At 35.0% G+C, this 16,313-nt stretch overlaps 1 protein-coding gene across 1 annotated transcript; it reads left to right on the top strand.

Moving 5' to 3' along the window:
* The first annotated feature begins 7,070 nt into the window (after positions 1-7,070).
* LOC104108566 (indole-3-acetic acid-amido synthetase GH3.6) lies at positions 7,071-9,573 on the top strand. Its single transcript, XM_009617633.3, has 3 exons — positions 7,071-7,518; positions 7,701-8,629; positions 8,734-9,573. The coding sequence occupies exons 1-3, from the start codon at positions 7,205-7,207 to the stop codon at positions 9,318-9,320; spliced, it is 1,830 nt and encodes a 609-aa protein (XP_009615928.1). The 5' UTR covers positions 7,071-7,204; the 3' UTR covers positions 9,321-9,573.
* Positions 9,574-16,313: the final 6,740 nt, after the last annotated feature.

Here is a 16,313-nt window from a genome sequence, read left to right as displayed (position 1 = left end):
CAATTTCTCTATGTAAAGTGATGCTGCACAAAGGTGATTCCACTTGTCGACCTTTATTAATTCAGGTTCACATTGAAAAACCTGAAAGCAGCTTGTTTTTACAGGGTATAGAATCTTGACATGCATTCTACAAAGTGTATTATTTGAGCAACAAGTGCAAGAAGAAATTGGCAGTCTAATAATCACCCTCTCTGACAACCACGCACTACTAATTTCATTTGAGGTTTTATTTATCATAATTCATCTAAGTTTCCAATACAAAAATAAACGTATACTAAATTAAAGAATCAAATTATTATTTGTATTAATGAGTTGTTGGAGTTGGAAAAAGATGAAGAGGGGCTCGAGTAAGATCTTATTACATTAAGTTAAAACATTAATTGACCACATCCATTATGAAACTTTACATTTAGAGATTGCCGAAAAATTAATGAACCTGCTACTGGTTACTAGTACTAGTACAATTTTATAAGTATTAAAGATTAAAAAAAAAAATCTTAGCAAACGTTTCTCTTGTAGAAGTTTCGATCGGCTCAAGAATCTCAAAGTCATAAAGTGCATGGCCGAGGCAGAGCTAGTATTTCGAGTTTATAAGTTTCGAATTCTAATTCTTTTAAGTTATTTGGTTCTAAATTAATATTTATATGTAATTAATATTTTTTTAAAACATAAATACAAGGTTGAACCAAAGCTACTGAATTTGACCGAACTTGTAGCTGACACTGTGGCTCCACCCTAATGCATGGGTGGAGCCACCTAAAACTTAGAAGCAAGGGGGTTCAAATGATACCCTTCCTCCAAAAAATGTAGTTATTGAAACATATATTTTACTTATAACTTATAAGACAAGAATAATAAAATGCATGATAAATATAAAGGTTGAATTTCTCTAACTTGATCAGCAATTTCAATTTCTTCCAAATACTATGAAACACCCCGAGTCTCTCGAGTCATAATTCAAATAACGTATAAGTTCATAAAAATACTATACAGACTTATTCAAACTTTTTAAATACTAAGTGCATATATATAAATAAACATAAGCAGGAGAAGAAACAGTAGAAAGCTGGAATAATGGGGGACAAGATAGAAGAGCAGGGATTTGAGGGATAGATGATAATTGCCAATGGGTTTGTCCAGAGGCGAAGCCAAGATTTCAACCTTATAGGTTCGAAATTGTAATCCTTTCAAGTTACTGGGTTCTAAATAAATAAGTTTTACATATCCAATAAATTTTTTAAGATAAATACATAGTTTGAACATAAACTAGTGGGTTCGGCGAACCCGCATCCGATACTCTGCCTCCACCCCTGGGTTTGTCAACTTAAACATTACACATTCGCGTCTTTTGATTTCATATTTTATTAGCAATACTTGTTTATAAATATAAAAATAGAACTCCTTATTCTTGAGATGTTAAAAATTCAGAAAATTGATATAATGACAATAAAGAAAAATATCTCCAAAGAGGCGATCGAAGTCAGCGGTCAAAGATTTGCATTACTGTCTTTGTCTCCCTCTTCAACCTACAAACACTAGTATAGAAATATTAAATCAAATGTGGGTATTCTCAAATCTCAATACATACATTCTTTTCCTATATTTCTTCTCTTTGTTTGTAAACATTCCCATAAAATCCTCGACTCACATACTCCCAACACCAAGCACTAAGCGCTCCATCTGCCTTGCGGTCCTACCTTCCTTGGTGCACCCGCCCATTTCTAGTTTTCTTCTGTAACGAGTTGTTCTAATGATAAACACATTTCACTTTCAACCAAGAGATTGTGAGTTCGAGTCATCAAGAGTAAGTACGAGAGCCGAGGGTCTATCGAAAACAACCTCTCTATCCCAGGATAGGGGTAAAGTCTGCGTACACACTACTCGTCTCAGACTCTTCTAGTGAGATTATACTGGGTTGTTGTTGTTGTTGGTGGTGTTGCTGCCGCTTTGTTCATCTATCCCTACCCCCCAAAAAAAAACCTAAACAGCTGTGGTCATAAACTTAAATTAAAAATAGTTAATATATATATATATATATATATATATATATATATATATATATATATATATATATATATATATATATATTAACTATTTTTAATTTAAGTATGAGTATATATTTTAATAAATTAAATTTGTATTGGAATAGTTAATATTTAAATAAAATGAAAAGTCATTTATAACTTAATTTTCAAGTTAGCCATTACTACTACGATTAGTCAATGTTAATAAAATGTACAATTTTATTAATTTAAATGCCTTTTTATTTCAAAGCAAAAATAAATTTAATGCATATAAAATATTTTATCAAAGTTTTTTTCGAAATTTTCATCAATGTACATATTTTTTCTAAATGTAGGAAAATTTCTATTGTAATTTGGATTATTGGAAGTGCTAAATATAATTTAGTAAATAGTTTTGTTTTGTGTCTAAACTTGTCCACCTAATGTACGTCTCAGTTGACTTGTCTTTAAGGATGGACAAACTGCAACCGTCCACATTAGTCAGCTGTTTGACTAGTCAATACATGGCGACAACTATTTGGACACTTGGCGACCAGGTGTGGATGACCTGTCCAAACAAATTCAGCACTTCTTTCTTGTTTGTTTGTTTTGATATGTTTACCTTTGTTTCATTCATTTATGAATAAGTTAACATAAGAAAGACCAAAATTTTTTAAAAAATGGATAGATTAGAATTTAGAAGTAAGGCAGTTGCAACTTTCGGCGATCGAGTGATTATTTGGCCATCTGTTTTTCTTATACTCCCTCCGGTCACTTTTACTTGGCACGTTTTGACTTTTTACGTTTCTTAAGAAATAATAAATGAAGTGCATAATTTACCATGTTACCCATATTAATTGATGTATATTTTATTGGATTTGAAAAAATGATTTGAAATTGTAATAAATATTTGAGAAAATGATTTGAGAAAAAACTTGTTGTCTTCTCTTGATATACGTAAAGTGTCAAATAAAAATAAATATCTATTTTTATTATACATGTCAAGTAAAAGTGACCGGATGGAGTACTTATTTACCACCGTGTAACTTGTTTCAATTTCTTTATTGGATAAATGAAAGCAGGTGGAGTAGTTATTTCGTTTTGTTGTGGGGGATTTTGGGGCTTTTCACCAATAATTGGTGAAATAGTTTTGATAATTGTAAAGTTTTAGGGATTCACCAAATCACCAATGAAGTTGCTTCCTTTGATAACGTATGAAAACCCTAATTATTATGACTTGCATGAGTTTTACGTTGGTTCTGCTGCTTTTCCCAGCCATAACCGATCAGATCTTATGCCTTCCCTTTTTGTTTCTCCGGTATAACTTTGTCGAATGTTACGAAATTTTCTTTTTAATTATAGAATAATACTTGCTTTATGTACTCAAGAAACTAGTTGTGACAGGTCATAGTAAAATTGACAACCACAATTTAATGGATAATAACAAAGAATTTGACTTATGAGGTGAAGCAAAATCGAAACAAGCAACAACGAAAAGTTTTTGATTCTTATAATAATCTAACGCCGTGTAGAGTGTAGTTTTATTTTTATTTTATTTTTTCAAATTGACGGCAACAACCAAAAGAAAAACTGCTGCCCGAATTTTATGTTTAGGTTTAAAATTTTGACAACCAATGAGAAAAGGAAGCATCACAAGTCCCTTACTAAAAGACAATTAAGAAGTAACAATTAGGTCTCATCGTTTATACTTGATTTAATTCTTACGAAGTTTTATCACCAATGAGCAACTAGAGTCGGAACTGGTGTATCTACTACATTGAACTTTTTTTTTGTTTTATATTAATAGACTAATCCAACATTGTTTTTGTTTTCCAGATGTTTGCTTTCCTCAGTTAACACGAATATTGTTTATGAAGTTCAAAATATTGTTCACATTAATTAATGCATTATGCTAGTTCTTGCTTCCTAATATTGGAGGGTTATTAGACAAGACTTTTCAGTCTCATAAATTTTGGTTGCCGGTGCAAGGTGTCTCTAACTTACTTATCAATTTGAATTTGAGTTTTCGACAGTACATATACCCCACGTTTTAAATTGTTTTCCTTTTATGGTATATCATTGATTATTACCAATACGAGTTCGGAGACCTTTGACATTTTTTTTTTGAATTGGTTATATCCATTTATTAAAATTATATAGGTGATCATAGCTAGCTAAGATTTTTGTTAAACTGTCGCCTATCTCATATATATAGTCAAACAAACTCGGGTTCTCTTGGGATGTATTAATAGTTTCACACTCACTTTTCTTTGCTTTTTTTGCTTTTGTTTTTGTTTTATTTAATAATGAAGAATTGTAACTATACGGCGTAATCTGTAGTTGCAGTAATATTCGTTTTGACTTTTGGCCATGAGTATTTCAGAGGAAAAAGAACAATGCCCCAATAGGTCTTGTGATGCATAATTATAACTAATTATATAAAAGTTAAGATGCATTTTGATTGTTATGCTCTAAATAATAATATAGAACTGTACTTATGTGGTGTCTAGTGAGTAATTGAATGGAATTGTAGAATTCCATATTAAGGGAGGAAAAAAAAGGAAACGTTATCAGCTGATCAAAGAAAACAAAAATATAACGTAAAAGGCTAATAACTACGTGAAGGGAGAAGAAAGTGGTGTTTTAATCAGAAACTAGTACGCCACAAAGTATTTGCCCAATGACTCCTATTCCTACACGTGTCAAACATCTGACGTGGGAACCAGCTGTCAAGTGGCACACAATACATTCCTGATACCACACGTGTCTTCTGTCCAGCTGTCATGGCCACCTCGGACATTGTACTCGGGAAGCTCACATCCGTACAAGGACATTAATTAATTGATAACCCAAATTGACAATTGATTATTGGCTTCTTAGACCATGCTCTTTTGTAACGAAGAAGATCACGTAGATGTATTTTCGGTCAAAAATATGAAGGATTGTTTTTTAGATAAATTTGTAAAAAATCAGCAAGGCTTTGCACCTTTTTATTTATTAGTATTACTTTATGATAGTAAGTAAAACCAAATATATATATGTATTTATTTAAAATTGTTTGACTTATATCAATCTATAATATACTAGTTAATGCAATTTAACCCGTAATGAAAAATTATCTGTTTAAGTTAATTCGTAAATAGTTTATACCAAAAATACGTATAATTTGAATTCAATATCAAAAGGGAAGGTAAAAGACGAGCTGCCGTTAAAGAAAGGAACAAGAGTAGAAGCAGGCCAGAAAGAGAGAAGCGGGATTACAGCACTATTTTTTGTGCCGAAAACCTCATACTCATCCATTTATTTCCTAACAATAACAAAATACCAGGTTTTCCTTGTACGAAATACGACCAGCATTAGCATAGCGTGTGCTCGCCTTATATGCAGCACTAATCTCCTTCCCACTTCTTCCCAATATTCATCCTTCTCCTGCGCACGTTATTAATCTATGTATATCCCCAACTTGTTACTCCGTTGTGAATATATATTCTTATTTTCTTGAATACAATATTCCCTTTCGTCGAGTGACGCAGTTAAAATCTTCACTAAGGGGATTCAAACTATAAATGTATAAATAAAACGAAAAAAGTCAAAAGGATTCAACAGTTATAATCATATAGACTAAGCCAAGATTTTAATTTTAAGGTTCTGGATTTTCGAACGATGATTTCAAGATGATTTGATATTTGTAGATATTTAACAAATTTTTTAACACAAATACATTATTTAAGTAAAAACTATTGGGTTCAACCAAATCCGTATCCGTACTTTTATCTCCGCCCTTAGTTATTATATGTATATAAAAAATAATTTTAACCTTATACATAAAATGTAATTTTAAACGAATAAATCAAATAAACTCACATGCGTCCTAGCTCCGCCTCCAACCTCCTTACCTCACACAAGTGGTGGAGCCAAAATTTTCGTTAATGAGTGTCAAAATATATAAAAGTAAACATATCAGGAAATTAACGAGAGTCAATACATAGTATATTTATATATAATTTTTTTACCTAGCTACACAATGTATTTTCCCCGCGAAAGGGTGTCATAAGGTGGCTCCGCCACTGCCTCACACTACCCCAACCCTTGCAAAATGAAAAAAGAAAAAAAAAAAAAGAAGAGAAGGAAATTTCTGTTTTGTGTATGAAGGTCAAAATAATAAGCAGGGTGGGAAGCTTTTTGATAAAGTGACAGCCCGAAGCTTTTTGATAAAGTGACAGCCCCTTGTTCTATAGCTAACACCTCCCTCACCTCAAGTTTATTTATTTTTTATTAATTTATGTATTGGTTGTGAAAAAAAAATATAAGTTATCAACATATATAAGTTAAATTCTTTTAAATTAGCATTTTCCTTTTTGGCTCTGTGGGGAGGTTTTCTGTCCAGCAAAATGGAAAAGAAAAGATAATTTGACAAACCAAATTGACACAAAGAGCCATATATATTTAGCATCGGCAAGAGTAGCCTTATTTCTAAATGAAGAACAGTGCGGAAAGTTATAACTAAGGGGATAAGATGAGGCAAATGATTTTTTTAAATAAAAGCCAAATTTTAGCAGTAACAACACATTTTTATCTTTAACCGGTACAATTGAAATTGGGACACGGATAAGGCGTCCGGAAGTTGTACAATAAAAATCCAAAAAGGCTTGTTTGGGTATTAAAGGACAACAAGGGCTACACAAACGACAATTAGAGACCTTAGGTGCAATAAACATCTTTAGATGAATCTTAAATACGTAGTCTTAAGTCGCAATTATCGTAACCACAGATATTAGGCATGAAAGTTGTATGCCTTTGCTAGTCACAAAAGCATGTTTTCAACTTGCCAGAGGCAAATTGACAGAAACCCCATATATATATATATATATATATATATATATATATATATATATATATATCAAGAATTAACCCCAAATCCTATCCAGCCACCAAAAAAATAAAAAATTAAAATTATATAGATTTTGGTACAGTATTTGTTTCTCTGCACTTTTAAGCGATACAGAAATTGGACCACAGACCACAAGCCAACTTCAACCAAACATCCTCTATATAAAGCCCCCTTCTACAATGGACTACACCCACACCAGAAAATCATATTTCTTTCTCCTTTGTAACAAACTCTCTTCTCACCCATCCCTTACTCTCTGTCTCTCTTTAACACACACTGACGTGATTCAGAAAACAGTTGTTCAAGAACCATGCCTGAGGCACCAAAAACAGCTGAATACAGTGCTGTTGCAGAAAACAACAAGAAAGTTCTTCAGTTCATTGAAGAGGTGACAACCAACGCCGATGAGGTCCAAAAGAGAGTTCTTGCTGAAATTCTGTCTCAAAATGCTCATGTTGAATACTTGCATCGCCATGATCTTAATGGTCATACTGACCGAGACACGTTCAAGAAAATCATGCCTGTTATCACCTACGAGGATATTCAGTCTGATATTACTCGTATTGCCAATGGTGATAAATCTCCTATCCTCTGCTCTCAACCCATCTCTGAGTTTTTGACAAGGTTTGTTCTTTTCTATTCTTTTTGGATGAAAAATGCGCAACCTTATCTCAATAGTGTAAAGGTGTACTACACAAAGTGCTAAAACTCAAAAGAATAACTCGCTTTTTCTTGATTTTGTCGTTACTGCATGTATTTGGTATTTTCTAGCTAGTTTATGCTAAATGGTAATTTTGAATATGCAGTTCCGGGACATCAGGAGGGGAAAGAAAACTGATGCCAACCATTGAGGAAGAACTTGTGAGGAGATCAAAGCTCTACAGCCTTCTAATGCCTGTGATGAGCCAATTTGTTCCAGACCTTGAAAAAGGCAAAGGAATGTACTTTTTGTTCATAAAATCTGAGGCTAAGACACCAGGGGGATTACCAGCTCGTCCTGTATTAACAAGTTATTATAAGAGCCCCCATTTCAAGAACAGGCGTCCTGACCCTTACACAAACTATACCAGCCCAAATGAAACGATTCTCTGCTCAGATTCTTACCAAAGTATGTATTCTCAAATGCTTTGTGGCCTCTGCCAAAACAAAGAAGTCCTCCGTGTTGGGGCAGTCTTTGCCTCAGGCTTTATCCGTGCTATCCGTTTCTTGGAAAAGCACTGGTCTCTTCTTTGTCACGATATTAGAACTGGAACCATTAACTCCCAAATTACTGATCCTTCAGTGAGAGAGGCAGTGATGAAAATCCTGAAACCTGATAATAAGTTAGCTGATTTTATTGAGGTTGAATGCAGCAAAAAATCATGGCAAGGGATTATCACTAGGTTGTGGCCTAATACTAAATATATTGATGTTATTGTGACTGGAACCATGTCACAGTATATACCCACTCTCGATTACTATAGCAATGGCCTCCCTCTTGTCTGCACCATGTATGCTTCCTCGGAATGCTACTTTGGTGTCAACCTTAATCCCCTTTGCAAGCCCAGTGAAGTTGCTTACACACTTATTCCCACCATGGGTTATTTTGAGTTCTTGCCTGTTCACAGAAATAATGGTGTCACTAATTCAATCTCCATGCCTAAATCACTAAATGAGAAAGAGCAGCAAGAATTGGTGGATTTAGTTGATGTCAAGATTGGCCAGGAGTATGAACTTGTTGTCACCACATATGCTGGTAAATTTCAAATACTTGTATCAATTAAAAATGAAATACTATTATGTTTTTCTTGGCTATTTATTAAGACATGTTTGCTAATGGCCTTTTTTGATCCATTTCAGGACTCTACAGGTATAGGGTGGGTGATGTGCTTCGGGTTGCTGGATTTAAGAACAACGCTCCTCAATTCAACTTTATCTGCCGGAAAAATGTGGTGTTAAGCATTGATGCAGACAAGACAGATGAGGTAGAGCTACAAAATGCGGTCAAAAATGCAGTGAGCCATTTGATGCCATTTGATGCACATGTGATTGAGTACACTAGCTACGCTGATACAACCACAATTCCAGGGCACTATGTCCTATTCTGGGAGCTGAATGTGAATGGCTCAACCCCAGTTCCTCCATCAGTTTTTGAAGATTGTTGCCTCACTATTGAGGAGTCCCTTAACAGCGTTTACCGCCAGGGTCGTGCATCGGACAAATCCATTGGCCCACTGGAAATCAAGATTGTGGAAAATGGGACTTTTGACAAGCTCATGGACTATGCCATTAGCTTAGGTGCTTCAATAAATCAGTACAAGACACCCCGATGCGTCAAATTTGCACCCATTGTTGAGCTTCTGAATTCGAGAGTGGTGTCTAGCTACTTCAGCCCCAAATGCCCAAAATGGGTTCCTGGCCTCAAGCAATGGAACAACATGAACTGAATGGTGGCTAAGCCTCGGATTTCTCTGCTAGGAAAGGAATGCACTGAGGATCATTTTAGTGCTAGAATTATTAAGATCATCCTGCTTAGGTTGACCCCAAACCAATTTTATGGGGTTTTTTCACTTTTTAAGTAAATTCGGTATTAAGGCTTTGTAGAATTTAACTTGTCGTTCATTATGGTAGAAACTTGAAATTAGCCATGTACAAAAACAGCAGTTCCCTATTTTAAAAAAGCTTCTACCTTTTGTTAAATTGCGACCTCTCATGGCGACAGCTGCCTTTTCTCTCATTGCAAATTGAGCAAACATTTTATGGGAATTGTTTTCTTATTTCAGGGCAGGAATCCTGCCCACTGAACTCTCATGATCCCACGTCCCAAAACGGTAGTACATAACTGCAGAAGAAAGCTAACTTTAATTATCCTAATACAAAAGCACTATAATTACTTAGTAGTTTAGTGTAGTATCATACCATTATTTTCAGGGAAAAGTAAAACAACTTTGTGTCACTTATAATTCAGCTACCACTTAAACTAATCTTATTCCTCGTGAAACTAAACAAAAAGATTAAAGGCTACATATCTCCAGTCAATTTCTTCCATAAAAGTGGATCGATTGACGTAAATCCCAATGTAGAAAAATAAAACTCAGGGACCCAGATAAATGACTAATAACCAAGCTTCTCTCCGTTTGCCAAAATAACTTTTGATGAAAAAATATGGGAAGAAAGCAGATAATCATATGGACAAACTTATAATGGTCTGCAGAAACCAATAGTGACTTCACTTATTTTGCATTAGAATACACTATTAAAAAATAAGAGCAAATTAATTAACAAGTTCCCATATTCTAACTAACACCTCAACTTTGGTTGGTGCTATATCATCCTTGAGATACGGGCGGAGTTATCCTTGTCCAAAAGGGAGACACCCATTTATCAAAAAAATTTACTGTGTAGATAGGTATTTATACCATCTTTACGTGTTTACTTTATTATATTTTAATTTTTTTAATAAATTTACCAAGCCTTGGGAGTTTTTTTTTCCTCCTCTAAGTTTGGTGTTACTATATCAACAATAAAACCACGGAAGTATTGTCTCAAGAATTTGATAAATGATTAGTTGTTTCTCAATGATTATGTTTGTTACTTCCTCTGGTGGATAATATGTGACTTTTTAACATTTAGCACACCCTTTAAGAAAATTTTAACTTCTAAAAAAAATAAATATTTTGACTATGTTATTCTTAATTAAAATTTGCATATTATGTAAAAGACATTAGTATTTGGAAGAAGACGTTTAAATTTGAAAAAATATAATTTATTCTTGATTATGGGAGGGAGTATTTTTTTTAGTTAAGCTTGAGTAAAATACATGTAAACATAAAACGGAAATGGGCCAATCAACATCACTCCCGTATACTATTAAAGACACTAGTATGAAAAACTTTATAACGACGTTAGGTTCTCTTTTCGTTTTTGGCAATTATCATAATTAACTGGATCTGAAGAGGCTGATTGCCTATTACCGTTATTTCTGTTCTTCTACATAATATTCAGAGCATAACAAATTACTAGCACGAAGTTGATATTCTCGTCTTAGGAGTAGTTGATAATTAAAGGCTTTTGTTTGATGTCTATTGACTTAATTTTGTTTTGCATCTAAGTTTCTCAATGGAAAAGTCATGGCGTTATTTTTTAAATAATTATCTGACCACATAAGGTTCTTTTGTTGAGTAGTTTAGTTGTACGAATTTGGTTACATAAAAGAGAAAAAAAAAACAGAGTGGACAACTTTGACTGAGGAAAGTGGCTGTGATGCTGCGGTCATGGAATAAGACCAGAGAAGATAGTTCACAAAACCGGTTAAAAGACAAAGCTCTGATGCAAATAGTGTAAAAGCATATAATAGTACTGGTCCATGTATGTATTTATATACTCCAAGTGAGGAGGGGTAGTAGTAGCGAAGGACAGATAAGATAATGATGATTTTTGTACTCAGAAAATGTTCCCTGGGCTCTGCCTTTGAAAAGAAAGAAACAAACAAAAAACATTAGTAGCAGAAGGGGGTCTCTGCTGCTGCAGAGAGTGGCCAATGCTTTGAAGACAAAGGCCAGAGTAAAGAGAGAGACAAGTCCTGAGACAAAATTTTCACAAAGAAAATGAAAGTGAGATTTTCTTGCTTTCTCTCTTTCTTTGTATTTTCTTTTTCTACTATTACAGCATGTTTTGGTTGCTTGCCTTATGTGTGAGAGTGACAAGACAGAGAGAGGGAGTGGGGATTTTGGATATTGACAGATGAGGGTTGTGTTAGTAGTTTTTTGGGCTTTTGGTGTTTCCGTAGTGCAACCAACTGTATCATCATCATCATTATCTATATTTGTCTTCTCTTTGCAATTTCAACAACCCAACGATTTTCTTCAATCGCACCATGGGAACATGCCGACTATGACCCATTTCCCTCTTTTTCCGGTTGCTTATTTTTGCTACGTAATTAGTAGATATGTCATAGATTCAATATCATATTTGATAATTTGAATATATTTTTGATATATATGATATTTGATATTCTTTTATCATAGTTATTATTAATTGCTTGATGTATTTAATAAGGGCATTGATTAAATTTTGAGCTTTGTCTTCGTGATGAAAATCATAGTAATGAGAGTAAAGTCTCTTACAATTTAATCTAAATTTTATTCTTGATCGTAGGATTATTAATTTGGACATTAATAATTCGGTTAGATCAATATTTATATGATCGTCTTTATGTGATGAAGATTATTATGAGATGTTAATTAAAAATAATATTCTGGCATGAATTATGTTTATGTGATATGTGTGATATATAAGATAAACATGTTAGAAGAATGTTGAATTTCGTTTTTATGTCACGTGCTTGTTTGTTACATAATTTTGAATAATTTATTACATGTGATGTAAATTAATTTATGACTAAGCATGTAGACAACTTGAACTAAATTCATGTGTTATAAAACATTTGATAATCATGTTATTAAAAGTTGTTTTAATAGCAATTCTCTCCTACTAAAATTTGAGTTCTTAAACAATAAAATATAACATATTTTATTGTAAAGCTATCCATCAAAATAAATAATTTTATTTATTTCTTGTTTATAAGGAGCAGCTTGACAACCAGGAGACTTATAGTTCGAGAATATGTTAAAATTATTTATTGCATTAGATGCATGGATTGAAAGAATTATTTAATTTTACACTAGACGTCTGACTATCCGGTGAGTATAAAATTTAATAAGTTCTTTGTTATCATGATGGTTGAACTCAACTATACCAATAGGATCGACCTGACTACCAGGGGACTATTTGGCATAAAGTTATTTAAGAAAATTGTATGGAAATATAATTGGTAAGAGTATCTACCTTCGAAATATATGTGAGAAACGCCTTGACTTCCAAGTGACTCATACATATTGTTGAAGGATTCATTTATTCCACTAACAAAAATAAAGATTTCTTAAACTATATTGAGGGTAAATAGTTTAAAATAATTGGTGAAAATACCATTTAGATAAAAGTCCATGTCTTTATGATATATGTAAATATGTTCTTATATTATTGCCTTTTCTTTTCTATATTTTAGATTTTTCAATATGTCTATTATATCACTGTGTGAAATACCTGAGACCAACAAGTTGGTAGGACAAAACTTTGATGACTGGTATAGAAATTTGAGAATGATGTTGAAGGCGCCAAGGTTTATCAGAAATACTTGGAAGAATGCCTTGCTATTAAACGCATCATTCTCGCTTCTAAGAGTTCTGAACCCCAGAGGAAACATCAAAATATAGATCCAACTGCAATAATTGAATATCTTACGACGCAAAACCAATCTGTCGTGATGGCGCATATCATGGTACTAGGCAAGCCGACTATTCAGACATTTTCAACATTTAAATCTTTGAAAGATACTAAATCAATTTAAATAAAGAAAAATCTCTTAAAACAGGATAGGAAAACTGGTGGTTGTCCGTCCTGTCCAGTAGCATGTGTCCTCACCATCTATAAGAGAATAGAGTAGTATATATTTAGTTCCCGAAATCAACTAATCAGCATGACAAGAATACAAGAATGTGAAATTTCCTAAGGGTTCGGCAGCCTCTCGAGGATAAGTACAGACGTCTCCGTACCGATCCACAAGACTCTACTAAACCTGCTCATGACTCGTGAGACCAATGTAACCTAGGCCCTGATACCAACTTGTCACGACCCAAATCTAACCCGTCGTGATAGCGCCTATCATGGTACTAGGCAAGCCGTTTATTCAGATATTTCCAACACTTAAATCTTTGAAAGATACTAAAACAGTTTAAATAAAGGAAAATCTCTTAAAACAGGATAGGAAATCATAACTCAATACATAAATTCTTCCCAAAACTGGGGTGTCACTGAGTACATGAGCATCTACGAAATGAAAAAGCCTGGTACACTGTCTAGAAAGTAAAACTGAATAAATAAACTAAAAAATAAGGGAGAAGAGTCAAGGTCTGCGAATGCCATGCAGCTATCTCGATGATCTCCGAAGGTCTAGACTCTGCAAATCAGCAATCGTCGTGACCGGAAGCACCTGGATCTGCACACGAGGTGAACGGTGTAGCGTGAGTACAACCTAGTAGGCATGCTTCTAGGTTCAACAGGTAAGTTTAGCACAGATGAAAAATGCCAAGTATGACTGGTAAGAAGAGTATGACGTCTCTATAGCTACATGCCAATGTGAAAACTGTATGTGATGCAACACAATGAAATCCCAAATACTCACATTCTCTGAGCACTCAATCTGCCCGTCTCAATTCTCGCTCGTCACGCTCAGTCACTCAGTACAGTACCATACCTGTTGCAGTGTGTAGCCCGATCCAGATATAGGCATAAGGCCCGTTGTGGCGCACAACCTGATCCATATATATATATATATATATATATATATATATATATATATATATATTCATAAGGCTTGTTGCGGTGTTCAACTCGTTCAATATATATATAGCCATAAGGCTTGTTGCGACGTGCAACCCGATCCTCATATATAGCCATAAGGCTTGTTCCAGCGTGCAATCCGATCCACATATATATAGATATCACTCACAGCACGGCCCTCAGGCCCCAACTCAGTCACCAATCCTTCCAGTCTCTCGGGCTCGCAACACTCATGTTAAGCAGCCATAATCAATGATACGAGATGTGATAATATACGATAACAGATACTGAGATGACACGAAATAATGAATCTGACTGAGTACACGACTGCAAGTAAACAGATAACTCAACAACAAAGATCGACTAATGTGGGTCCCAATAGTACAAGCATATAGCCTAAACATGATTTCTAGCATGAATCACAGCTCAAGTGCTCTAACACATAGAGCACACTAAATTATTCAAATAAAAGAGCTACGCAGTTCTAGGGAATCGACTAAATCGCAATTTCAACGGTGCACGCCCGTCACCTAGCATGCACGTCACCTCAACAAAACTCACATAGCATAAAATTCGGGGGTTCATACCCTCAGAACCAAGCTTAGAAGTGTTACTTACCTCAAATTATGCGAAACTCTACTCCAACAAGCCCTTGCCTCGCGAAACGGCCTCCAAATGTCTCGAATCTAGTCACAAACAGTTCGATACAATCAACAAGAGCTAAAGGAATCAATTCCGCATGAAATTACTAAGTTCTTAACTAAAAAGTCAAAAAGTCCATTCAAAAGCCGATCCTCGGCCCCACGTCTCAGAACCCTACAAAAGTCACAAAATCCGGAAGCCCATTCAACCATGAGTCCAACCATATTAAATTTACCAAAATCCAACACCAAATCGACACCCAAATTCCCAATTTAAACTCTCTAAATCCCTAGCCTCAACTCCTAAAATTATACCTCAAAACCACACAATCTAGGTGGAAAAATCAATAGGGAAATATAATTATTGAGTAAATTTAATCACAAGTGATTTACCTCAAGAATCCCTTCGAAATTCCTCTCAAAATCGCCTAATCCCGAGCTTGGAATGTTCAAAAATGAAGAAAACCCACGGAACCCTCGATTTAATATGATGCCCAGTGCCTTCGCACCTGCGGTCTCACGGGTGCGAGGAATCTCCGCTTCTACGGTTTTGACAAGGCTCTATTTCCTGCTTCTGCGATCTTCCAAGCGCAAGTGCGAGTCTGCACCTGCGGAAATCCTTCCGCATCCTTGCTCCACAACTCTAATCTAATCACTGCCTCTGCGTTACAGTCGCCGCATCTTCGGCCACGTAGTTGTGGCAATTCCCTCGCACTTGTGACCCCTGCTCGCACCTGTGATTACCGCCCCACAGGCGCGATTACACCAGAACTGATGTGCTTCAACAGCCTTGATCTGTCAACCATCCGAACTCCACTAGAGGCCCCAGGACCTCAACCAAATATACCAACAACTCCTTAAACACGATACGAACGTAGTCGAGCCTTCAAATAGCATCAAACAACGCTAAAATCATGAATTGCGTGTCGATACATGCCTAATGAACTTTGAACTTCAAATTTTCACATTCGATGCTGAAACTACCAAATCACGTCCGATTGACCTCACATTTTATACACAAGTCACAAATGATACTACAGACCTACTCCAACTCCCGGAACCCCAATCCGAGCCCGATGACCACAAAGTCCACTCTCGGTCAAACTTCTAAATTTCTAACTTTCGCCATTTCAAACCCAATTCAACTGCGGACCTCAAATCACCTAACGGAGCTAACGAAACCATCAAAACCCTATTACGGAGTCGTTTCCACATAAGTGAACATCCAATCAACCTTTTCAACTTAAGCTTCTAACCTTGAGACTAAGTGTCTCAATTCATTCCGAGACCTTCTACGACTAACTATCCCGGCAAGTCATATAACAACAATTAAGTAGGGTATGAGCAGTAAATGAAAGAACGGGGCTACAACTCTCAAAATAATCGATCGGGTCGTTA

The sequence above is a fragment of the Nicotiana tomentosiformis genome, chromosome 7, assembly GCF_000390325.3.
Source record: "Nicotiana tomentosiformis chromosome 7, ASM39032v3, whole genome shotgun sequence".
NCBI lineage: Eukaryota > Viridiplantae > Streptophyta > Magnoliopsida > Solanales > Solanaceae > Nicotiana > Nicotiana tomentosiformis.
The sequence above is the reverse complement of the archived record's forward strand: the minus strand, read 5'-3'. Positions and strand labels throughout refer to the sequence as shown.